The sequence below is a fragment of the Scleropages formosus genome, chromosome 1, assembly GCF_900964775.1.
Source record: "Scleropages formosus chromosome 1, fSclFor1.1, whole genome shotgun sequence".
Taxonomy (NCBI): Eukaryota; Metazoa; Chordata; class Actinopteri; order Osteoglossiformes; family Osteoglossidae; genus Scleropages; species Scleropages formosus.
The window spans coordinates 40,313,936-40,341,082 of NC_041806.1; the positions used below are offsets into that span (position 1 = coordinate 40,313,936).

A 27,147-nucleotide genomic window follows, 5' to 3' on the forward strand; every position below is an offset into this window, starting at 1 on the left:
TTTAGAATAGATGTTTATTTCCCAAGTTTGTTTCAATAAATATGACAGTGACAATTTCAAGAACTACAGCCTATTAATGTTTGTCAATTTATTAGACACCTGCAACACATGCTGCTACATCACTGCACAAGCACCACACTCAACAACAATCTGGTTCTGTTAAGCCATGCAAGTTTGGATCTTGCAAACACAGGCCTGCTCGTCACAAATTTGAAGCAAACATTACAAATTAACAGTAAAGCTACGAGAATTCTAAACATGGCACACAATCGCTGAAAATTCAAACACTGAAGTAGACCCCATAAATACTGTTAAAACTGGTTAAGCAGTTTAGCTGACTTAAGTAGTGATAAACACATGTGGAAGTAACCACATTTGCATGCAATACTGTAGCACAACACCAAACATGCATACAAATTCATAGATGGGGACTACTATCCATTAACACAGGTAGTTCTACAGAGCAAACTCCACAAATCTATGCTGACCACCACTTTGTTAGTTCAGATACATACAACCAAAACAATCTAAAACTTTCATGTGACTTTTAGATACATTTAACATGGTATTCTTTGTCCTGGTCTTCAAAATTAAGTTCTACCACAAAACCAAACAGTCATGGTACAGATCACAATTTCAGTGTTAAATATACAGGACAAAAGTTGTGGTTCTGGGCACATAAAACATGAGCAATCTACAATCTACTTTATGCTTGTAACTCTACTCAATTTCTCCATTTTACTATGCAATATTGTAGCATGCGACTACAAACAACATCTATGACACTTCTGGGAATGGTATTTCTTGGTCTTCACATGAAGGGAGACATTCTTTTCGGGGTCTTCACCTTCAGAGGATGCTCTCCCTCTCCTCACCAAACGTAACAGTCTCCGAGGAGACTGTACGGATCTCTGGGGGGTCTCCAGGGTTCAGCCCTCTCTTGAAGTGCACCACACGTACATTGTCGACGGGTGCAGTGGTCGCGGTGGTGCTGGAGCTGGGGGCGACGATGACATTGGCCGGGGTGCCTTCGCTTGGCTGTTGGCGATTGCCCAGCTGTGCGTTGTTGGTATTGTTATTGAGAGTGGTGTTGCTGGGTGTACGGTTCAGGTTGTAGGCCTTGGAGGAAGGCCAGCTCTCCTCAGGGCTGCTAGCAAGAAGGCTGCATTGGTCCTCAGAGCAGATGGACATGCGTGCTATGGTGGGGTCCTGCAGGCCGCTCAGACTGTGAGGCAGTCCTCTCTTGCGGGCTGCGCTCTCCTCATCCAGCTCGATTAGGCTGCTTCTTTCCAGTTGCGACAGGTCTGCCTCCTCATCTTGCAGAGAGTGGTTGGGGGAGCTCTCGCTGGACCTCACACCGGAGTCAGAGGAGTCCTTCTTGTCCAGCATAGCATCCGACAGGTACTCCTTGCCCTTCACCACTGGACGTGTACCATCTGGGGCAGTCTTGGCATCTGGCTTCTTTCCATCCCCAAGCAACGGGGTGTTGTCTGACTCCTCAGATTCTTCGTCGTCACTGGTCAACTTCTGGTACCGGGGCCCTCCAGCTGCCTTCAGTTTTAGGTCAGCACCCTGGAAGATTCCGACCCTTTCACTTGACATCTTGCGACCCAGTAGCGTTTTGGAGCTGCCGTGTTCGGGCTTCTCATCCTCCTCAGTGATTGGGTCCAGCGGTGTAGCGTCAGCAGCAGAGGGGGTGTAGTCGACAGCATCAGGCGTTTTGTTGCCCGCTCTCTTGGTGAAAGGCTTGCGGCCGTCCTGCTCGCCAGCCTCTTTTCCTTTATCATCTATGGGATGCATAAACTGCCCAGGATGGGGCTGCATGGACTTCTCAGTCCCACCTCCTGTACCTTCAAGCTGGGCCATCTGGGCAATGTACTCCTGATATGCATTACGGTATTCTGCCTGCTGCTTGTCAGTCAGTTTGGAGATGTCGTTGGAAGATTCTTGTGAATTCAGGCTGGACATGCTGGGGGTCCTGTGAGAGGTGGCCTAGAAAAGAGAGGGAGAAAAAGATTTCCACAAATTTCCTCACAACTGACCACCATGAAAACATATCAAAAGTATCTGATCAAGAACACAGGACCTAATGGTATTATAAAAGAAACTATTGGTCAAAACCAGTAAAGAACAGACTGGCAAGAATCCATTTGTTCATGATATTCAATGGGGGGTGAGAGTACGTACAACCCAGTGGGAGTTACTCTGCTTCTGTGGCTCATCCAGGCCAACGGTGCTCAGTTCCTCAAAGCTCAGGTTGAAGTTGTACATGGGGGACGTATCTGGGTTGACCGAACTGTCATGGGCCACCCCTCCGGTACGCCGAGGCATTTCACCATGGCCCACCGCACTGCTTCCTGGCTCACTGGGAGCCCCCTCGTGTAGCACCTGGTTCTCAGTGTGACGCAGTTCCATCACCTGCAGGAGGCAGCGATGGTATATTGAGCAAGAAGACAGCAGAGGAGAGGAAGCAAAACCCCTAAGGCAGCTGTAAGGAGGAGGAAGAAAAATTCTGGAGGTTTAAGGAAAAATGGCTACATATTTCTCTTAAGCACATCAACACTAAACAGGTAAAATGCATGGATTTCATGAGATGCTTCTTCAGTAGGTCAGGCAAGTGGAATAATTCCTCCACTCATTTTATACTGGAAAACAAAAAGTTACTGTGGTAACCTACCATCCCACGGAACAGCTGCCAGTCCCCAAAATTCATGCTCATTTCCTTTTTCAGCTCATCCAAGTTGCACTGGGACAGGACACGGCCATTTACGTTAGCCTGGAACATGACAAGAACACGCAGATCAGATGGTTGTTTGACGGTAGCACCCTATCCACTAGCAGGCTTACATTAGTCATGCAACTCTGTTGAATGCAGTTTCACCGAGGCCACAATGGGCCAAATATCACATCCTGGATGTACTTGACTGGAAATAATCATTATCAAGTTAAATTAAATGCATCAAACGGAACCTTCTTGGTTGTCTATGGCTCACATTTAATAGTTTTACAGAAAACTGAAAAGAACGAGTAAAAAGGTTTGATATTTTAAATATGATTTCCAGTTAAAGGTATAATTTAATGGAACTGAATATGGTTAGTGGGCAGCAGGAGATAGTGATGGTGCCTCATAGCTAATGGGCTGCGTTCTTGGATGAAACTTTGAAACCGACTATGTGTGTGCGTGCAGTTTGTAAGCTTCCACATATAGGTTTTCTCCCACAGTCCAAAGATGTGTCTCAGATGAATTGGAGACTCAAAACTGACACTGTGTGTTTATTTATGAGTGACTGTGTGCGATTGCCCTGCCATGGATTTGTATCACATTGAAGATGTACCCTGCCTTAAGCCCTATGCTTCCTGGATAGGCTTCAGTCTACTACAATCCTACACTGGACAAGGAGTTAAATACATCTATGAATGGATGAAAGTGAACATCCTCATACTGATGATGCTGAAGATCAAAAACTTAAGAACATGGGAAAGTGCCATCTCCCCTTACCTTCTTGATGGTGGTCGTGTATTGCCCCAGCATGCTCTGGTCGATGCCTTCAATCTGCTTCACCCGCTCACACACTGCATCTGTGTTCATGGAGCTCAGTAGAACCACTGGGGCTCCAGACACGACTGAGGCAGGACCCTGTCCCACACGGAGAGTGAAGACCGAGACAGGACCATTAACTAGTGGGTGACACTCAGCGCACTCAGTAGGTAGAAACACTCTAGGGCTGCAATAATTTTTAGTTTGGTGAAGATATCCAGGTTTTCATTTTCACATTTCTAAGCTCATTCGCAACAGACTACAGTTGAGGTGTTGAATGTCAGAGCACTTAATCAAACATCTGAAAATAAAACACAATGGCAGCTCTGGGGCTGCAGTTTCCACCAAGCAGGTGGCTCAAAGGTTAACTTTAATACCATCAGCGACAAGCAATTAGTCATTTGCACCCAAATGAGGCAACAAGTACTGCAGTCTAGTTTTGTGCCAAATCAAGAGCAGTTCTCCAAGGTCCTTTGCTTCTCTGTACAATGGGATGTATGCGTGTATGTGAGTGTACACACACAGTCTGGGGCACTAAACCAGTCCTTTAATGGAAACGATGGATGGAAGCAATAGAAGAAATAAAGCCTATCTGAACCTCAAGGAACCAGCTACAGATGCATGTGCGCACTGGGGCTTTAGAAAAGGGCACCAAAAACAATCTGTTACCAGAGCAGATAAGGTGACCCCTTGAGTGAGCCACTGACAGACAGTCAGAGGTGTGTCCTTTTACTGGGAGGGTTTCAATATGCTGCTACATAACAAGGGTATTACAGTAATGGCACGGATGAGCAGAGACAAAAGGGGCTATAAAGCTGCATTTGTTCTGCACCATTTGGCAAGTGGGATTTTAATCATTCATCATATATTTAATATAATTTAAGCAAATTATATTTAATGGAGGAAAAGCAGTTCCACTCTGTTGATGAAAGGCTTTAAAAGACTTGGCAGAGATCATCCTCTTTTGACTTCATTGCACAGGCATGTACAATTTTTAAATTTGTCATTTCTCTATAATCAAGGTAAGATTTAAAAACAGCCATGTTCTTTTAAAATTATTTCATATTTCATTTATTATATTTGTTTTTCGCTGAACTATCACAGTGGTGTATTAATTACCTGCCAGTTTGTTTTGTTTACAAATATGATTGAGCATTTTTAATAATATCCATATGGAATGCACTCCCAAGTTACATAATTGCAGAAGCAAACCAAACTGAGCAAGCAGTGCACTTCAAATAAGTTCTTCAGATGACAGTAATTACGCAGAAAGAGCTTTAAGATGGGAACAGTAGCAAATGAAGCCAGCATGCATCCTAACAAAGATTATCTATAATAAACAGAACAACTATATTTAGCCCTGCAAATAAAGGTATGTCTTCATGAATGGATTATGATCTTTAAAAACAAGTATTATTGGTTAGCACATTAAGTTAGCACATAAATAACAGTATCACACTACTAAAATATTGCAGCAATGTTTAAAGAATATTATTTGCTAGCCAGGCAATCAGCTAAAATAAGCTCTGCTAAAATCTTTTCACAAAACACCAGGAGAACACTGGAAACATGCCTCACAGTGCCAGAAAATTATTTCAGAGAGTTGTAAGAAAGTACAGGGGCATCCTGATTGAACAATGTGGTCTTGAATATAATGAAAGTACTGGTATTACTTTTAGACAAAATGAATAATTCCATTTATATCGTTCATTTGTGGTACTTACTGTAGAGCCAAAGCTAGTTTAACAGTACAGGCAAGGCCGCTGAGATCATAGAGCTGTGCAGCAGTGCCAAGACCTGGTTCAGAGCTGGGCTAAACACACAGCTTGTAACCAGACAGAGGTCCCAGTTCTTTGTTAGTCCTCAACATAAATCATTAAGTAGAGACTAGGCGTGAAGTGCAAGTCAGAACTATATTCATGGCAACAAATGTGGAAATTACAGTAAATGAAGGGCTTTTATCGAATATTTAAATGTTACCATTTCAGTATCTAGCTGCCGTAAGATATTTACAAAACTTAGCATTTTTTGAGATTTTGGAAAGAGGCAATTTTTTTTTTTTTTTTGATACTTTTGTATTAGCTGGGATATACCTATGAATACACACACACACACACACACACACTTTCATAACCGCTTGTCCCATACGGGGTCACAGGGAACCGGAGCCAACCCGGCAACACAGGGCGTAAGGCCGGAGGGGGAGGGGACACACCCAGGACGGGACGCCAGTCCGTCGCAAGGTACCCCAAGCGGGACTCGAACCCCAGACCCACCCGAGAGCAGGACCCGGTCCAACCTACTGCGCCCCCCTATATACCTATGAATACCATTACAATATTCATAACAATATAGCATAAATGAAATAAAACAAAGAGTCAGACTAGGATGTGACAGTTACCTAGCCTTTACAGGAAAATCACCCAGCAACAGCGGTTGCCTGGAAACTTTATTTTTTTGTATGTATCTGCAAGAACACAGCACTAGCACCAGTCAGAGCTACAGTGGTATCAAAGTGGTGACACTGGGGGGGGGAGGAATATCTAAAGTTAGTCTAAGGTACAACTGACAGAACTCAGGATCACATTTAAGATGGATGCATCAACTAGTAATATGTAAAAGGCATTGTGTGACACACTTCCAGTTTCTCCTGACAGGGCAGGCAGCCAAGATGACCCAGTAACAAACTAACAGTGACTGCAACCAGGGATGAGCCAGGAAGCACAGCATCACTGTTAAAGTCCATTCTGAAGACTTGCACCACCACACATTAACTTAACACTTAACTTTATCACTTACCAATGGAATCAACTATGAATATGTATCTTTTATCTATTAAACTAGTTCAGCAGCATACTATACTAATACATTTGAAGGACATATTACAGGTACCATAATGATATGAGATGCAGTAATTTAATCAGCATGTAGCTCTCAATAAATGTTGCCCCATGCCCCAAATAAAATTGCTCCTAGGAGGTCAAGGCTGATTTAAAAAAAAAAAAAAAAAAAAAAAAAAAAGTGTTTAAGGAGGTGCAAAGGAAGGGAGCGCAGCACAGGTGACAGCACAGGGTCTGAACTAGAAGGCAAAAGGAAACTACCTACTGCCAGCCAAGATCCCTTCTGAATTTTATCCCACAGGAGGTTAAAGTTCAACGTCGGGGCCAAAGCTGGACATTCCATCTAATACTATTGGTTATCATCACAATTCCTTATAACCGACAATGTACTGCACTTTCCCATAGAGCATGCTGGGATGTCTGTGGGCAAACTACAGGAAGGATGTTAGTGTTGAATCGGGGGTAGCAAAAGGGAGGCAAGAAGCTTGCGTAAGCACGTTGGAGGGGTTCTGTACCTGCTTCTGTCTGAAAGAATGTGTCCTAAAGTGCTTTGGAAGAAAAATGAGAGAGAAAGGGAGCAGAAAATGTTAGGAAACACTTAAGATTTCAAACACCATGGAGGGGAAAACACACTCAGCCAGTGTCTGTGATCTGTGGAATACAATGTGTAAGCTGATGCCTTCAGACATTCAAACATTTTAGATCAGCTCATTTTGTTTCTCCAATTCAGCACACCTCCACATCTAATTTAAAACTCTTAACTACTGTTGTTAAGGAGCACTAAGTACTGTGGGGGTGCTCTGGTGCCCTCTGTTACCATGGTACTTGGATTGAAACAGGAAAGTGTAGGAGTGGTTCTCTTTAGTTTCAGGCTCATTGGCAACCTTTTAGTAAGATGGGGGGGGGGGGGCTATGCCTTGGTGCAACAGTGGCAAAGAGCATGCAGTCATACTGGGGGTAGGGGTGACCAGTCACACAGAAACATGTGCACTCATACACAGTGACAAAATATTTGAAAGGCACCCATGGTAGGCTCACAGACAGGACTCCAGACTGAATTTACTTCATAGCCAGTAACATTTAAGCTGAAAAACAGATTCTTTCCGGTCCCCAACTATCAGACAGGAAGAGACTCTGGCCAATTATGTCCTTAACCAACTTCTCTTTCAGTGGAATCCACTTTAAGGTATTTTCTGCAGGTCTTTTCTGACTAGACTATCCACTCATTCAGGTGACTTCTATGTGGAGGCTCTCAATCAAACTATAATAATCTAAATTGTGAATATGCCATGTCTACAGGTTACTGTTGCAATCGAGTAACTACCTGCAGTTTGCCATCACAACTATCGTGCCCCTGATGTAGACAGTTATGAACATTATAGTATAAAACAGACTTGTTCAAGCATTTAACAACGTTTTAACAATTAGTTAGATTATACAGAGTAATTCTTATCCTGTGGGTGCCTTGAAATTGAAACTGAAAAACTGATATGATTCATTTAATTGAAGTTTTTTAATATAAACTTGAAGAGAATTCTTTGAAAGGACACTGGCTAGACATAACTGACCAGCGCCAGAAGATGAATACTGTAGTCAAAGAACACTGAGAACATCTTATGCCAATCCATAAACACATACTGTACGCACAAGGGAAGCAGCCAATAAAAATTAGACAACTTTACTTACGGCAAAACAGTTACTACATGGGCAAAGTGTTTAATACAACTATCATCCCACCATAGGATGACATTTAAGGTTATGCCAAAATAAACACAGAACACCACCACGTACATGTCGTTTAAAGATTCTGTGCTCTTAGGCTATTACCACTACATACTACTAAGGTGGTGTGTGACTTTCCATGACACCACTGTACTTACAAGTCCACTGCTGCAATCTCTGGGAAAGCCGGTTTTAATGGAAGGGCGTGGCAGGGCATGATGGATGCTGCCAATGTACTGCCTTGGCAGATGATAAACATGATGGGGGAAATATGGCTACAGATGGGAGATCCAAGGAGGGAAAAGGAAAACAAATTTAGAAAATGAAATAAAATACCCAGTGAGGATCAAATGCAAAAGAAAAAAAAAAATTGTTCCAAATTAAATAGGTTTATAGCAGCACATGCAACTCATTGGAAGAACTGGTTGGAAAACTAAAAAATGACACAGGGAAAAGAAACAAATGTAAAAAAATGTTTTTAAAAAGGAAAGAGGTGAGGTGTTGTGTGGTAAATGGCAGAAACTTAGCACTTGAGAGTTTACCCCAGAAAGCACTGAAAGATTTTTTTTTTTTATTGCAAAACAAAACAGGAAAGAGGTATACAATTTGAAGAAGAATACACCCACAGGTGGAAAAAGTACACAGAGTTGTGTAGAGACTTGTTCTGGAGTAGGAGGAGGAAGAGAGGGGTACAGAAACTCACCCAGTTTTAGAAAGGGCTTGCAGAGAGGTGTGGAGACTCACCCTGTTGTAGAAGGGATGCTGAGGCCCAGTCATGCCACTGAAGTAACTGCTTGGAGGCTGAGGGGACACCACTCCAACAGAGTTGTAAGGGCCATTGAAGGAAGCGGTGGGTGAGCAAGCTGAGGAATGCTGGCTGTAGACAGAAGGGGCTCGGGCAGGGGCATCCTGCAGGGGCAATGTGGGATAGGTCACACCACCAATATTCATCTGCTCCCTGGCAGCACGCACATCTGGGGAAAGTGAGAGAAAGCGAGAGACAAACAGGCAGAGGTTAAAACAAAAGATCAATCCTTGGTTTGTAAAGATGGAACGCACTATCTTATCGCCATTATCTGAGTCAGCAAGCATTTTACCATCCCACACATGTACGTTAAATGGACTGTAGCATGTACTAATCCTACACCTTTGTCAAACTACTTTCACACACTTATTTTAGGAGCTTTTCAAAAACTTTCTGAGAAGAGGAGGTCATGCAGTGTGTTATCAGCCTCAGCGCTGTGGAAATTACCATCCACAAACTTCCATACCACTATGACATTATTTCAAGTTGTCAGAAAAAAGAAATTTGCAACATTAGTTAATTCTACAGACAATCTGTTAAGATATCCATGTCCTGCATTTGAGGGCATTCTACATGATCCTCACCTGCGATGATCTCCCTGAGTTTGGGATCAAGGTTTACTGTGCAGGGCAGGAAGGTCTTGATGTCCCTTGCTGTGAGGACAGGGGTCCGAGAGGACAGGAAGACCTCAAAGCTTCGCACATCCCCATCAATCTCTAGCAGTGGTTCCACATCTTTGGTTGTTGGGATGTTCTTTGAAATCCTGCCGTTGGTTTGCAGAGAAATTCAGTAGCAGTAAGTCAAGGCACAGGGGAACTTGCTGGTGTGATTCTGTGTCCATGGTATATATCTACTGTAATCTTAGATAAGTGATTTTCCTCAACACATGGAAAAAAGTATTAATAATGAAACTACGAACCTGAGCCAAGCTATGTGACAACATTAAAAGCTATATGACTTCCACAGCTGCTTACATGAGTACAACAAATGTTTTCACTTATAAGGTTGTCTTGTTTTGACTCAGAATTTCATTTACACAATATTCTTCTGTAATTACAATACCACCGTTTTCTGACATATTCCACAGGGAAAAATAAGTAAATACTTTCCTTCCCTATACCTGTGTATATCGAGAAGCTGACATTACCAACAGGAAGTACGTTTGTTGATCAAGGCCAGTTGTTAGTAGCCCAGTAAAACAAGTGAGGTCTCCTGCAAAATACTGTGCTACATGCATTTAAAAGGTTGAGGTTATTCTGGTTACATTTTTCAAAAATAATTAATGATTTACATCCAGTGAAAACACTATGTCAACGCTGACAGATTTGAGCATGCAAGAGCAGCACAGCTTCAGTCTGAATTGCAAAAACTGGTTATCTGATGGCTATCTGCATCATACTAGCACAGTGTGCCTGCTTCTGCAATGCTGTCCAGTATTGGCACAGTTCACAATACGTTCTGAATTGATTGTGGCTTACACACACACACACACACACACACACACACACACACACACACACACACACACACACACGCAGAGCTGACCCTCAGGCACGAAGGACTGTAGTCCCCGCTGAACTCAGGCTCACCTCTCATAGATGGTCTTAAGTGTTGCCTGGTCAGGGACACTGTCTGTCTCCTCCAAGAACAGGATGAGCCAGGATGTCCTGTAGGGCCACTGCTCTGTCAAGTTGATCCAGGATGCCAGGCGATCCCAGTTGAAGGTGATCTGATTTGCTCTGAGCAGTCGTCCTGCCAGTACACAGCGGGAAGGTTTACCATGGATGAGAGAACTGTCGAGAAAAAGGAAAAGCGGGGGGACGGGACTACCTCCGCTCAGCATCAATACTCTCCCCGATGCTTAACCACTTTGTTTTCTTACTGAAAGGACGGCTACTGAGACTTGCTGCAGTAAAAGCCATAGCAGAACCTACAGCTTGTCTACATAAATACTTCTAGTGGTTGTCCCTCGATGCAGGGACACAACTTGTGCGACATCCAGACTACAGTATCTTTACATCTTCTTGACGCATCTACGGTGGCTCTCCCAGAATCAAAAACTGCACAAGGTCACCTGTGACAGACACAATGTTGAGCAGTCTCCTCATTGTCTGGGGGCTGATGTCACTGAACCAGTCCTCAGTCACCAGCAGTTTCGACAGGTCAAAAGACATCTGGCGTGTCACAGTACGCTGCATCTGCCTACGCCGGTACGTATCCTGAGGGGAGAGAGATTAAAATGAACCACAGTACAAAGGGCACCATCAAACAGAGCTCCTATTGCAAGAATCAGTTTAAATAGAAGCACACTAAAATCTGGCCAGAGACTCTGGCTTGCACAAATCCTCTCTGGCAACCCACATTTCCAATGCTTCAAGTGCTTGCTTTGAAATAGCTGAAATATTGCAGACATTGTATTTATATGCACCAGCCAACAGCGATCTTTTGAGAGGCCAGTTTATACGTGCCAAAAAATGTTTAAACACAAATATATATAAGTTTACCACATAGAAGGAGATCTTAGTTGTCAACATTATCCTGAGAACAGATGGAGGTACTAAGTGGTATAAAATTTTCACCTGTATGAGCTGCACAAAGCAACCTATCAAAGTCTTAACCTCCGAGATTAAAAATAATCTGATCCATTTCACCCCCAGTAAATTACTTTCCAGTTTCTCTTCACAGTCTTTCTTCTATCATCTGGCTCTGTATGCCCCATGTAGAAATAAAGGGAAATCCAATCATGTTATGGCACCACAGTAGTGCACTGGACAGTGTTACTGCCTCACAGTGCCAGGCCAGTGCAAGCAGACATGGGTTTGATCCCTGTTCAATCTGAATGGAGTTTCAGGTCCTCTGTGTTTATATGGGTTTCCTTTGGGTACTCAAGTTTCATCCCCACAGTCCCAAGACATGCATTTCGGTTGAATTAATGATTCTTAATTGCAGATAGTGCGTGCATGTATGGATGTGTGTCACGCTGCTGTAGTGAAAAGGAGGTGAATAATAATAAGTTTTAATGCAGTATAGTATATAGCACTTGTAGGTCACTTGTACATAAGTTTCAGCTAAGTACTACACAGCAGTAACTGTATATCAATTTGGGGAGAAGTGCTTAATATATTAATGTAAATGTCATATTATGTGAACAATTCAAAAAAGTAAGAACAAAAAGGTCATGTGGTTTATGTTCAGCTTTGATGTTTTTAAACACTACACACAGCATGTGGAACAAGATTAAATCTGCACAACCTGCAACTTTTTAAATACTGATTCAACACGAAATCTCTTGCTCCATTATCCGTTCCAGTATCTTGGTTTGTTTTCCTGTCTCTCCACCATTGCCTTCCTCTCTAATACTTTCATTCTCACCCTCAGTATGGCATCATAATAGTGTCAAAGTTCCTGGTACAGAAATTCCCATACTGCCCCCCACATATTTCACATATCACATCCACCTTCCGTAACAGGACTTAAACCCTTTAAGTAAAGATCAAGACAGAGTCAAAGCACTAATCATAACAAAAATATGCAAATTAGTAAGACTGCCACTTGAGGATCTCAGAGCATGATCAGGCTAAAAAGACAGGGCACTGGAAATAAGAAATCCAGCAAGCCCTTACCCTCCTATTGAGTGTGGTCTTGCTGCCAAATTTGGTTAGTTCCCCAAGGCTGTGCTGAGAAAGTTTCCTGTCTAGGTCTTCATGCCAACCTGGTGAGAGGACAGATACCTTTTTGTTATCATACACACAAAAGTTCCTTTTTGCATAAATATACATCTATAGAAAATATGCACATGCAATATCTACACTAGATCCTCAACTCTAAATTCACCACTAATAAAGCATAATAATATAAACATCGCTTCTAAAGGTCAGATTCTGTAAAAATCATGAACATAGCTTTAATTTAAAAAAAGTATACTGACTCCAAAAATTCATATTAAAAACTGTTGGACAATTCATTCCACAAATATAGAACTTTTTCCTTGTTACTGATAATCAACAAAGGCAAGCTGAATTAAAAAAGTTCCACACTGCTACTCTGTTTCTGTACATTTTATTATGAATTTCAACATTTTTATTAGAATATCTATAACTTGATCATTCCCAATATAAGTTTAAGGTTAGATGACCAAGAATAGTACAGGAGTTGCCAAATACATGTCAAGATAAGATGACACACTACCATGATAATTGCACTTACATCATCCTGAATGAAAATGACTGATCTCACTGTACCACTAGAAGACCCAAGCTTCACAGCAAACATGTACAATTGCTATACACTGTACTTGTGGGGAGGGTGCTTGATGGTGCAGACATTACCTTCAGTGTTAGTGGCCTCCCCATTAGGAGGCGCAGGAGCAGCTGTAGATGCAGGTGCACACATCTTACGAGCACTGCTAAGGCCCCGACTGTTCAGGAATACAGGCAGGTGGACGATGTTGCGCATGTAGTCATGTCCATTGATGTTGGAGTCACGCAGCACACTGTTCAGGTTCTGGTTGATGGCTTTGATGATGATGTGTGGGTCGCTGGCAAAGATAGCAATGAAGGGGCCCTTGGAGAACAGCACCCTTACCTGGAAAGACATCTTTGATAGTTGGAGGCAAAATACAGCCAAAAGACAAGACCAGAAACAAAACCTCTAAACCTAACAAGCAGAACTGCCCAAACTTTAGTAACAAGATTAAGTTTTTGTCATAGTGAATTTAGAATTTTCCTGTAATTCTGACTGATACGAACTGTGAACCTAAAAGGTTCTACACTCCTGGGAAGGCTGATGTCAAACACAGGAAGTCATGTTATGCTGACCTTTCCAGTCATTACACAATTATTTATGACTGAAAATCAAACAACTGCTTACCATGAGCATCTAAGGAGGAATTTAACATCTGCAATTTGAGGAGTATCAACCACCTAATGATTCTGAACATAGCATCTCCCCTAGCACAACAAAACTGACACTCAAATAAATGGTTTGTAAGTATATGAAGGAGATGAAATGGACTGTTTATTAAAGTCAAAAACATTTATTTTTTGTCCAGTGCGTGCAACTGGCCTCCTCCAAAACATCCAAAGAAAGGGCAATTCTCTATGTTCCTGTTGTCCCATATTGTCAGGACTTTGGGGGGTCTTGCTCACCGTATCCAGCATCTGGAGCACCTTATCCTGCTCGCAGGAGTCCAGACCATCAATGATGACCACTAGGCGCGTCTGGTTCTGTGTGAATCCATCAATGGTCTTTGCCATTTTGGCCATCAGTTCCACCTCACACTTCAGTACCTGACAGAGGCAAACACAGAGCGGACTGCATAAGTTATACACCAGTACTCGTCTGAGCAGAAACACTCATATGAAGGGGCGGCCGATGTGTGCGTTACTTAAAAGAATGAGGTGGAGCATTTCTTCGCGAACATGTGCAATTAAGACGGTGCGTATACATGGCTGTTGTGCTACCGTCTGCTTACCTTCATGAAGCCCTCACTCTTGAGTTTGTGCATCCTGTTGGCGGCGCCGTGGAGCCGTTTCCGCTGCGAGTTAAGCACAGAGTCAAGCACCTGCCACCACGTGCGGCAGTTGAGCACCAGCGCCAGGCCCACCACGCTGGCCATGGCCACCAGCACCGCGTTCACGGTCCTGTTGCGGCCGTCCACCTTGAAGACGGCCAGCAGCGCCATTCCCGTGATGAGACAGGCCAGGATGAAAGCAAAAATGATGAAAGATGGCACACAGCACGTCTTCTTCCACTTCTTCTTCCCTGATGGGCACAAAACAACACAATGATTCAGGCTAAAAATTACTCTGAATTTGATCATAATGAAACAGAAAGTTATCACCTGCTGCAAATTACTGTAATTACTTTAGGCTTCATTTTCGTACAATATTGCTTTGTTGCAAAGGCACAGCTTGTTAAAATAGACTGATCGTAAAGCTTGGTATATTTCCCCCATTGTATTATAACTGTGCAGAGTTTAACAACATAGTGGGGAAAAAAATCGTCATAAAACGTGACCCATAATGCTACTATAATGTCCAATTTATTCATAAAGAGCTTCAATTAAAATTAAAACGCTTCTCTGCAATTGTTTCCCATACCATCAAATCGCCCCCAGCACCCCATCACCTTGCGTGTCCTCTGTCTTGAAGACCCGGAAGAGCCTTGTGGCCAGAAAGCCAAATTCACGCTCACAGGCATCTGACAGAGTGGCTATCATTTCCGCCATGGAGGTTTCCCCACCCACGCTGGACAGCCGGTTATAGTCCGTGAACAGGAACCTGTTGCGGCATCAAGGCGGAGGTCAGGGAAGACAACATACTCAGCCTCATTCGGTTAGATGACGAGAGCAGAACACACACAGCTGTGCTGAAAATATCAGTGAAAGCATGAGACAAGCAGCATCGCTACAAATTTAATAACGTGAACACGATGGTACTGTTGGGATATGGTTACCTGACAGGCAGGGCACGAGTGGTCTGTTCCGGGAGCTCAGGAGGGTTCACAAACATCAACTTGAGCAGCAGCTCCAGGTAACCAATGTGGCGTGCCAAGCGGGTACTGAGGACCCATGCCCAGTTCCAGCTGTCACCTTCTCTGCGCCCCCCAAAGTACACCACCACTGCAAGAAGGAAACGGGTATAATCACCATTTGTCCGCCACTCTGCATGCTTTACAAGCCACGAGGAGTTACTCATAAACAATACATTGTAAAATTTCAGCACCATATTGAATTTTAGCAGCAACAGCCTAGAAGAACACACACAGACACATCAATACATCAGTTAAATGATGCATGAGTTGTTACCAAAGAAGAGGTAGAGCAGGGCAAGTAAGCTGAGGGATACAGCGATTGCCAGCCGGGGGTCCACAGTGAAGCCCAGCACCAGGGCTACAGTTCCACAAAGCAGCAGTGACAGGAAGACCACCAGCCAGGAGAACTGGAAGAGTGGCTCCACCTGCTGGCCGGCAAAAGTCTTCATCTCGTCTTCAGAGAGGAGGAGGAGAAGGAAGAGAAGGCACCCGGCCGTGTAAGACTGGGGTCAAATTTGCACAGCTTCTTGCTGGAATCAGATCACTCATTTCCAGCAAATGATTACCATGTATGCATCACAAAAGTGTAAGGAGCCATTTCTTAATGCCTTACTTAAAAATTTTCTATTTCAATGTTCTTGGCTTGCGCTGTACAGCTGAAGGAAAAGGTTATCAAAAACTGTTGTCTTTCAACCCGTTTAAAGTGCCAGTAGCGTCTGTTTAAAAACTCCAGAGAGTGTCACTGTGGATAAGTCTAACCTTCCAGTTTCTTTAGCAGGAAGGACTTGCCGCTGCCCCACTGGGCATACAGGCCCACACAGATGGGGGGCTGCATGGTGGGTTCACTGAGGATGTCTGCCAGGGCGCTGCTGTACAGATCGTAGCCCAACATGTCCCCGTCGGACTCCGTGGGGGACAGGTGGCCTAAAGGAAATGCAGAACCCAGTATCAGTTAGGAACCAAACGTTAAATTTAACTTAATTTCCGGAAGTTAAATTGTATTCTTAATACACTGCAACACAACTACAGACTAAGAAGTAACAGAGGGGCTGGTGGAGCATTACTCACGGGCACCAAAGATCTGCGTGAGAATACTCTTCTGGTGGCTGCAATCAATGTTGTAGGGCGTCTCTCCTGCTTTGTTGGGTCGGTACAGCAGGCGTCCATCCTTAGGGTTGCGGAGTAGGAGCTCAGCCAGCCTACGACTTCTCCCTCGAATGGCAATGTGAAGGGGTGTGTCCCCTTTCTGCCACCAACAAAGATTAATATTAAGTAAGGGGAAAAAGAAGTCACATCCTCTCATTCACTTTTACCAACAGCAAAAAGAAGAGAGCCAACAGTATCCAAACTGCCACTTCCCTTTGGCTATATCAGTGCTCCCATCCAGCTGGAGAGTCAAAGGAAAGGACAAGCAGAAGAACTGGAGCTCTTAGCAGCCACTCTCCTAGACGGAGATGCGCCTTCTGTGTCCTACCTTGTCTACCGCAGACACCTTGGCCCCCTTGTCCAGAAGTAACTCCACGATATCAATGTTCCTCATCTTGGTTGCCTTGATCAGTGGCGTTTCGCAATCCTAGAAACAGGGTACAAACACATACAGAAGTGCACAACCAGGGGTCAGACATCTGTGAGCAAGTTCTTTTGCAGTTCAAGTAATTAAATCTATGCTGTGTCCCCGCATCAAGCCAGCACAAACAAAAGATGGCAATACAGAAAGATGCACGTATGATCCAGCTGCATCTCTCACCTTAGTGCAGATCTCTGTGTCGGGGTTGCACTGCAGGATGTCCCTCACCATGGTGGCATTTCCCTTCTCCACAGCCCAATACAAGGCAGTCTTGTTATCCTACAGCACATAGAGGAACTGCAAGGTCAGGATGTGTAAGGTATGGGTAAATTCAGATACATAGTATGTCACCTGGATGTTTAGAGGAAACATGAATGCAGGGGACTAAGGAGACAAAAAAATAATCTCTCCATCCAATGTTTGTTACACAACAGCCATGACTGCATTTGCTGCTAATGGTTACAGGGCAAGGAGGCCATCTGCTCAAATAGATCCTAATGGACTGTGCTGGAAAAGCAAGCTCCCCCTACCCCTCCCAGTCCCATCTCTCCTACCTGCCCCCTGATGTCAATGTCAGCGTATTTTTGCAGCAACGCCCTGACGATCTCCACGTGACCTCCTCTCACTGCTCCAATGAGAACAGTATCTCCACTCTGAAAGCCATGTCACACAGAAACACAAAATACAGGCGTGACTCCTCAAGACATCATAACTTCCCATTTTAAAAGGATCATAAAATTTAGGGTTTGTGCACTGGAATGAGCTTCCTCAAAACAAATCACTGAAAACCAAAACAAAAAAGTTAAAAACATACTAACTTCCTTAAAGCTACTGATTTTTGAGTAGTGGCATTAACTCCAAAGTAAACAGCAACTAGTAAGTATTTGTGGGTGAGTAATGTAGTGAACAGAACATACTGCAAATTTAATTCTGACAAAAAGATAAGAGCAGCACAGGCTTTCAATCAGGGTTGGTGCTTATTAGCATCCCCCACCCTGTCCGGAATGTTGACGTAGGTGCCAGCATCAAGCAGATCCTGCACAATTTCCGTGTAGCCCTCCTTGGCAGCGATCATCAAGGCAGTGTTGCCATCTTTGTCTGTCATGTTCACATTGGGATTCCTCTTCAGCAGTTCCTTCACCACCTCTGTGTAGCCACCCTTCACAGCCACAATTAGTGCCGTCATCGAGTTCTATAGGACCACGCAGAGAAGACGACATGGCATGAAGAGCGGAAAAACCATCAAAAAGCCCTGCTGAGCATTCTGAAAGAAGTAACTGTGTGTGCGCGTGTGTTCCATACCGCTCCCTCCTGGTCAACATCAGCACCGTTTTCCAGCAAGTGCATCACACAGTCATAGTGACCCTTCCTGGCCGCCCAGATCAATGGAGTGGTTCCATACTGCATAGGAAAGGTGATACACATTCAGTCTGACTTGACTATAAGGAACTACCCAGGACAAGGGCACTAGTTTGCCGACAGACTGAACAGAAAAGTCCCACCCCGTATCTTGCACAAGGGCACTGGATCAGACCTTTCCCATCATCTCACCTTGTCAGAGCAGTTGACTTTGGCCCCGTGGCGTAGCAGGAGGTGAACAATCTGTGCGTGTCCTCGTCCAGCTGCCCAGATGATTGGATACACGCTGTACTGCTGGGGTGGCACACAAAGCAGAACAACCAGCCAGACTTACATTTACATTAAATTTATTTGTTTAGCAAAAGCTTTTCTCCAAAGCAATTTCAAATGAACTCTATGTAGTGTTATCAGCCTACACAACTTATTCACAAAGGTGACTTACACTACTAGATACACTACTTACAGTGGGTTACTCATCCATACGTCAGTGGAACACACTCTCTCTGTTACTCACACACTATAGAGGAACCTGAACAGCATGTCTTTTGACTGTGGGAGGAAACCAGAGCACCCGGAGGAAACCCACACAGACATGGGAAGAACACGCGAACTCCACACAGACTGAGCGAGAATCGAACCCATGTTTTCTCGCACCACCCAGGGGCTGTGAGACAGCAGTGCCGCCCAAACTTGAGTGTTAAGCCACAGTTGAACGCTTCTTCATTTCCATTTTGCATCACCTACTGCTAAATACAGCAACTCCAAGCTGGACTTGAATGTCAAACGGAAACCTGCACTAGACTCTTTCTCAGTGTTGCACAATACCCACCTATACCCAACCTCTCCCACGGCCTCACCTGCATCACCACTCACCTGTCCAGTGGTGTTGGGGTTGGCCCCATTCTCAAGCAGGACTTTAGTTACCTCCACACGCCCCTTGTACGCAGCCCACATGAGCGCAGTCCACCCTCCCTGGAGGACACAGCACACACAACACAATCACACCTTCGGCAAAAAACTGATGTGAAGACCTATATTTAGCAACGAAAGATCAGTCACCATGGCAAGGGAAGCAAGGGTAGCAAGGGTGTGCAACAAGACAGCATAAAATGAGCACTGGAGATGTCACACTCCACAGAAAGCAAGCAGCATATACACCGTGACTCAACCCCAATCTCATGGTGTGGCCTCTGCTGCACATGTCATCTTCTAGCCAAATGCCTGCTTGCAAGCATCTTTTGGAAATCTCATAACTGTGATAGTCTAAATCCATTACCTCTCAAAATAATGAGCCCTAAAGCAAAAAAATTCTAAAGAAAAAAAACCCATAATCCTTTGCTGGTTCAGGCAAACATTTTGCAATTCACCATATAGCAACTCACCTTACAAGGAGATTTTCACCAGAAATTTATTCCAGTTTTCCAAGGGAACCCAGTATTTAAAACTGCAGCTCAACAGCTTATTGATCGGGATAAAAAGCAGCTTCAAGCTTTTAATGAGTAGTGATCACTGCTAGTCAAAGTGGTAACCCAGCTTGTATGATGTGACACTCAGGGTGCTGCACTGCAGCCCCCCTGATCCAATATATATATATAAATAACTCTCACCATCTCCCTGTGCTCTATATAAGCACCATTCTCCAGGAACTCTTTCACCACCTCCACATGCCCCTCTTTGGATGCTGAGATCAGAGCTGTCCAGCAATCCTACATGATGAGAAGGAGAGGAGCACAAGTTCTTATTACCACGGAGACCTAAACCTGAAAACTGTTGCCATGGAGACAAAAAGAGGAGACCCATGGTTACTATGAACGCTCCAATCAGAACGCAAGAAGGTCGGTGTGTGACGGCATACTCACCACGTCGTCCAAGTTGACATTTGCTCCCCGCCTGATGAGCTCCTGCACAATTTCAAGGCTACCCTGTTCAGCAGCCAGCATCAGAGGAGTCTGTCCATTCTGATGAGTCCAACCAGACATCATACATCATTACTAACAACAGCTTGTACTGCAGGTGAACACTTTATTTTATGTAGGTACATTAAAGCACAGTTGTCCAACAGATGTTCTGAAGACATCCGTTTTCATTTCAATTCATTCCCTTCAGCGGAATTAGTATTATTTATTTACATATCTTCCCTTACAAAAATCAGTGGAAAACAGAAAACACTGAACACAGAAGGAAAAAACTGCTATACTCATATGCATTTTAAAATGTTTTATCATATGTTTCATCATTTTTGTGCTGTCTATTCAATCAAGTATGGTAATAATTAAGAAACAAGACTGGTGCTAGAAAAAAAAATTTGGGTGCAAACAGATCCTTTATAGAAGTGTACATAGACCTGTCCAGTAAAGAGTCACCAGTATGCAATTTTTAAATTGAAAGGGGGAAAAAAAAAAAAAAAAACCAACCATTTGTAGAACCCTGTGCAAAGCCTGCCTTTAGTTACTCACATCACTCCTGCCATCCACCTCTTTGAACTTATCCAAATGCACCTTGACGGCAGACAGGTTTTCTTCCTCTACATAGCTGAACAGGTTCTGGATGGCCAGTGTGGTCATCTTCATGGAGGTGGTGGTGTCCACCATGATTGCACTTCAACAGCACTACACCTAGTAGGATAGGAGAGTTCTGTCAAGTTCCACAAGCGTACACAGATAACCTTGAATAAACATGCGTTTGGCACAGAGCGCTCCTAACACAACAGGCAAAAGAGATATGGAACTTTAATAATGTAAATATGTCTGTACAGGTTATTCAAAGCAGTCTGCAGCAGTTTCATATCAGGAGTAATTTGGAATACTGTGACATGCTTTCATTTACAAATAAGCAAACAGGCACAAGGGAGATAAGTCAGTCTAATCCTCAGAGTAGGAAACATGAAACTTCCCCAAAGAGGGCAGAATGAGTGACAGAGCCTGGCAAAATGTATCATCTGGGCCTTTAAATGTCAGCAGTCAGACAGGCTGTGAGGACCAGATAACGTTGGGCACAGATGCCTGAGCCCAGCCGAAAATGCCAACGAGCGGACCTCTTCAATCTGTTTATTTTAAAAGCTTCCTCCCCCCTTTCCCTTGTTGTTTCATTCCTCAGTGAAAGCCTGACTACAGTGAGGAAGGTGAGTTTGCAGCAGAGATGAAATGAAATAAGAGTCAAGCTTAACGTAATTTTTTCCCCCAGCTAGTCTAAATCAGATTTCATTAGAACTTAAAGAAAAGGTGGTAGAGGTCCACACCATCACCTGAATTTATCACCTCAGACTGATTTCAATTTAAATATGATAGGCACATTCCCAACCAAACATCATTTTTCAGACATGAAAGAGCTGTACACCTGAGCTGCTGAAGATATAAAAGTAACACAGAATGCAAACTACTGAATCTTAAAACCTGTAAATAGCATATATGTTAAATGAATCCACCAGCGTCAAAGTGCAAGTCAGGGTACACCATGGACAGGAAGCCAATCCATCTCAGGGCGGACACACACACACACACACACACACACACACACACACACACACACACACACACAGAAAGCCAACCTGACATTTACATTTATCCATTTAGCAGATGCTTTTCACCAATGCGGCGTAAATCTCAGAAAAACACACGGAGTGCAAAATAGCCACACATCATGATATGAAATACATATATTTTCGTGGTCGAAAAGATACAAACTCCATATAGATTGAGCTGGATTCAAACCCACATCCAGTAAGCTGTGTGGCACCAGCATCACCTACCGCTCACGCTCACGGTATTTCAGACTGCAGCAATAACGTCTTCTTACGAATCACGTTCAGTTCTGACATTCAATGAATGTGATTCATGGCAAGCTGTGCATTATTTTGCCCTGGACTTTCTTCGGTAAAAAACTTGCCCGCTGTGGGCAGTCCAGTAGTGCGAAGACCAAAAAGCGATGGCGTGTCACTGTCTGCACTAACACAGCCAGGTACAGTGTACTGGAGTCCTGGCACTGGGAACCACACAGCCCTGAGTCCACAAAGACCCTAACAAAGACATTACACAGCAGCTGTGTTACATTGACATTCATTGATTCATTAGCGGAGCTTTGCTCCAAAGCGACGTAGTACACCATACAAAATACAAAATGTGTATATAGGGATTATGATATTACCATTAATGTATAACACATTAGGCACATTATTACGATGACGATAATTTATTTATGACAAACATTAACAATATATAATCATCATGTCTTTGTTTATCTTTATTAATACGAATAATGACGACGGAGATTGTCAGGCGGAAACACGAGAACAAACAGCCGATAAGAGAGAGCGCGAAATGTCCAGCAGAACTTGGTGTAATATATAATAAAACGACACAAATTACAAATAGCCAAGTGAGAGGACTCGTTCTGTTCAGAGACGGCACGCCTCACACCTCGCTCGGACCACTCGTCTTGCAGCCATTTTTATTTTACACAGAAAGTGAGCGCCGAGTTCCCCGACTAGTCCCACCGCACACACGTCGCTACAGACCCCAGCAGCAACCGCAACAACGGTGCCTCAGTAAATGTGAGCGAGACAATAACGGTGCAGAGGAGCGATGGCGCCCGTCTTACCGCCGCTGCAGCACCGCGCACAAACAAGAACAGCGCCAGAAAGCGCCCCTGCTGCTGCAGCTCGGCTGGGGTCCCACACCTCTACCCCACACCCAGGCCCGTTAATAGACGCGGTTTATTAATTATTCATTGTGTATTATTAATAATGAAGGGGGGGCGGCGGGGGCGGTGACGCCCACAGCGGTGAGGGGAGCGGAGAACAGCAGAGCCGTAATGGAGGACGGAGAAGACGGCGCCGTGTCTGGGCGGACCGCGCGCAACACACACACACACACACACACACACACACACACACACACACACACACACACACACACACACACACACACACACAGAGAGAGAGAGGCCTAAGCACGTCATTCACTCGATTTTATTAAAAAGGTGCTCCGCCATGCAGAAAGCGAAGATAAAAATCCCCTTCAGGGATCACGTCAGACACAGACGCGGTGCTGAAGGAAAGAGAAACGGGTCCCCGGCTGCCCAGCTCTTCCATGGACAACACGCACCGGCGTATTTAATGAAGAGAGAGAGAAAAAACAAAAAAAAAAAACGTTTTCTGGAAGGTTCCCTCCTTTCCGTCAAGGGGATGGTCTGGTAGCACCTACCTAGCCGCTCCTGGTCCGCTTAGCAGGACACTAACTGAGGTTGCTCATTCAGGCCATCATCTAACCCAATATTCACTGTATATTTACCACACAGTGTTGGAGGAACACACCCTGAGAGTCCCATGTTTGAATCCCAACGCACTGGGTTCATCTCATCTTACTTCTTTATTACTCCAGTACGGGTAACCTGAGCTGAGGCGTATTGTCTGTAAAGCATTATAAAGTTGATTATCTAACACTGTAGGCCACGTTCGTTGAGATGTCACCTAAATTGGAGGTCGCTTTGGAGAAAAGCACCTGCATCTTGTAGCCTAGTGGTTAGTGCTACTGCCTTTGGATCCAAAAGTCACAGGTTTGATCCCCACCTCCAGCTATAGTACCCTTGAGCAATGTACTTACTGTAAAATTGCTCTAGTAAAGTTACCCAGCTGTATAAATGGGTATATAATTGTAACCTTAACACTGTAAGCAGCTTTGGAGAAATGTGTCAGATAAATTAATGAATGTAAATAAAGAAAAACAATAGCAGCAATGTATTTGTGGGTGCTTACAGAACAGTGCGACGGCCAGACAGCCAGGTCCTATAGTACCATGGACGCTCATTTACACGCCTTCAGGTTCTCCATCACCTCTCATACCTATTTACATGCAACAGAGGCATCTTTTCCTTATTTTCAGCAAAATCCTTCAGCTCAACTCCTAAAATGAACAGTAAAAACTGAGATTTTACCTAATCTGTGGACACCGACCACAGTACTCCTTCAAATGTCCGCTGGCAAACCATTAAGTTGACAGACTAAACTACAGCATGAGTACAAGATGCCTGCAATTAGAAATTAGGATATCACACAGGTATGTGACATCTTAAACTACGTAGTTTGATACCGGTGCGAATCTACTTGGGTTGTAAAACTTCACATCATCTTGAAATCTGAGTATAACAAACTCCTCAGCCCATCATACACATGTCATGGTGTCACATGCAGATTTGTCATGTCATTCTTAACAACCGCTTGTCTCGAGTGGGGTCACGGCAAACCGGAGCCTTACCCGGCAATGCTGGGTGCAAGTCTGAGGGGGGAGAGGACACACCCAGGACAGGACACCAGGCTATCCCCAGGCACCCCAGGCAAGGCTCGAACCCCAGACCCGCCACACAACGGGCACCGGCCAAACTCGCCACACCACCACACCCTCCACATGCAGATTTGTCTAACAGTACTGTCCACTGTCATCTAGCTGTTCCTTGAACATAACTCAGTTCACTCAATCCCACTGGTGTGTCAATTCCAACAGTGAAATGTTGTATGCAATTTTTTTTTAAACTTAGCTGATGCCATATAAACTCTAATTGACCCACTTATGCAGCTGGATATTTTTACTGTAATAACTCATGCTAAAGCATCTTGATAAACAAGATCACTAGAGCAGTGAGGCACAGGACTAGAACCAACAACCTTGAGGTCACAAGTCCAACTCCACTTAACCATCAGCCTGTCTGATGCTCCAAATGCACCTTGATAAACCAGGGTAAACAGCTGACAGGTTTTTAGGGGTATTTAAACATGGTGGACGCGCTGAAAGACAAGGGGCGCAATAATGACTTTGGACTCGTTTGTCTGCTACTTCATTGTGGCTCCTAAACTGCCCAGAAAGTCATGTTTTAATATTGTCATCATCGGATGGATATTCCAGGTAAGACATCATATTGACTGTCAATGTTTGAGGAAGAAGATCACACGACAAGGAACACGACATGAACATGACATGTGTAGCTGCAAGATAAACACGATACAGTTTCTTTTATGAGCTATTAACTTATAACTCAATCATGAATGTGAAAACATGAAATTAGAATATAATATTTCTGCGCCGGTGAGCAAATATTACTCATCACCACTGTCTCTCTCTGTGTCAGTCTGTGGCGCGTCGTCGATAATCTTCCATTATAAATTTACAAACTGAAATTCCTTTTTATACATACCTTCTAGAAGAAAACGATGTGAAATGAGTCTCCCCAGGACGCTACCTGAATTAAGTCTAGCTAGTCAAACCCAACGACAGCCATTACGGGTTACACACATCGGCTAAGTGTCTAAAGCACCGCCGTGTTCCGTTTACCGGGATGGAAGCTGTTAGTCTCCGCCCACATAAAAGTGACGTCAACCGCGTTGCCTGCCTATCCGCTCGTAACGTTCGCGTTGTTTGTGACGAACACATTTTTCTCCGCCCATCGAGTGACGTAAGTCCTGATTGTCAAATTGTGCGCGTTGAGGAGCACGAGACATAATACCCTTTGTCTACCTTTCTTGTTTAAAATGTTCGGCCTAAATAATATATTTTCCTGTCTTAGATTTATAGCCGACCACCAAAACCAGCTTTCCTGGTGCAAATTTCATATATTAATAAAAAGGATTTTTTTTCGTCACCGACTTGAAAACAATATATTTTGACCTTACGAATTAATTTAGTTGTAATCGAGAGATTTTTCTCTTGCGTTATTGTGACATTTCCGTAATTAAAATATATATATTCACCACCAGATGTTACCTTACATATACTGTCATTACTACGGTATTACAGGCGAGCTTTGCTACAACAGTAAAATAAAGTGGCTTTCAGCCTGGTGTTGTTGTAATGAAGTCTTACATAAATAATAACGTGACTTGGGTAAACATAAGACCCTGTGCTGGTGAACATCAACAACCAACAACAACCCGTCAACTGAAATGCACACCTGCATAAGATTCCAAGCAAAATATATATGCTCTGCTATTCAGACAAGAATTGTGTGCACACAGGAATTAAACTTACATTTATTTATTCACTTAGCAAACTCCCCAGCTGATCAAACATGTCTTCACAGTGTTTCAAACATGTGGAAATAATGCATTTCAGGAAATAACTGCTGTTTAAATTCACAAGCAGATACATGACAGGGATCCTAGAAGCCTGGCAGGAAGAACTTGGCCTTTGTTACGGGAGATCGGAGTTTGAACCTACGGGCTGTACCCCGTGGGGCTTGTACCGTGGTATCACTAGCTGCAAGCCTACAGCTTCTGACTGAGATCTATGAACCAACCTGCAAGATTTTGCCCCTTTTTTGTAGCAACTGCCTGCAATTTATTGGCATTTATTGAAATAACCATTGTAGATGTAACATTACAACAGTACTCAGGGGCTGTGTAATGACAAACTTATTCCACTTCTCTAATAGATGTTAAATTGTTCAACAAGAAAAAAACCTTTTTGTTAATAATGCCACCATACAGTATTTGCATGAAAAGAACTCTTTCTTTACGAAATACCCTCAGGTTGCCATGGTACCATTTCAACTGTAACATGCAGTTATATGGCAGTTCAAAGTTTAACGTTGTACATGGTGTAAAGGTCAAATGATGGATAATATACATCATGGAGTTATTGAATAGAATCCCTGCATGAGGGGATTGACTTTTTTGAGAAGGGCGAAACTCGGCGGTGTTCACCAAGTCCACTTGCTGCCAAACAAACAGCCTGCTGGCTTTGTAAACTTATGACAGAATCCCCCGAACTCCCAAAAGGATGTACAATTAGACTGG

General features: G+C 43.7%; 1 protein-coding gene across 6 annotated transcripts; it reads right to left on the reverse strand.

Moving 5' to 3' along the window:
• On the reverse strand, nucleotides 1–25,705 carry kidins220b (kinase D-interacting substrate 220b). 6 transcript variants are annotated; one of them, XM_029251542.1, is made up of 30 exons: nucleotides 25,551–25,705; nucleotides 20,822–20,980; nucleotides 20,225–20,323; nucleotides 19,973–20,071; nucleotides 19,239–19,337; nucleotides 18,558–18,656; nucleotides 18,309–18,407; nucleotides 18,001–18,198; nucleotides 17,561–17,659; nucleotides 17,187–17,285; nucleotides 16,914–17,012; nucleotides 16,508–16,685; nucleotides 16,199–16,363; nucleotides 15,714–15,893; nucleotides 15,362–15,527; nucleotides 15,035–15,186; nucleotides 14,379–14,668; nucleotides 14,053–14,193; nucleotides 13,234–13,489; nucleotides 12,529–12,617; nucleotides 10,980–11,124; nucleotides 10,495–10,657; nucleotides 9,490–9,668; nucleotides 8,845–9,074; nucleotides 8,259–8,375; nucleotides 6,894–6,926; nucleotides 3,500–3,637; nucleotides 2,678–2,776; nucleotides 2,188–2,418; nucleotides 1–1,992 (listed from the first exon to the last, which is right to left on the reverse strand). In XM_029251542.1, the coding sequence occupies exons 2-30, from the start codon at nucleotides 20,954–20,956 to the stop codon at nucleotides 850–852; spliced, it is 5,220 nt and encodes a 1,739-aa protein (XP_029107375.1). In that variant the 5' UTR covers nucleotides 20,957–20,980; nucleotides 25,551–25,705; the 3' UTR covers nucleotides 1–849. The 6 variants fall into 6 exon arrangements, with proteins under 6 accessions (XP_029107375.1, XP_029107367.1, XP_029107373.1 ...); XM_029251534.1 differs by having other exon boundaries at nucleotides 18,558–18,659; XM_029251540.1 differs by lacking the exon at nucleotides 25,551–25,705 and adding an exon at nucleotides 22,962–23,055 and having other exon boundaries at nucleotides 18,558–18,659.
• Between the last annotated feature and the right edge of the window lie 1,442 nt (nucleotides 25,706–27,147).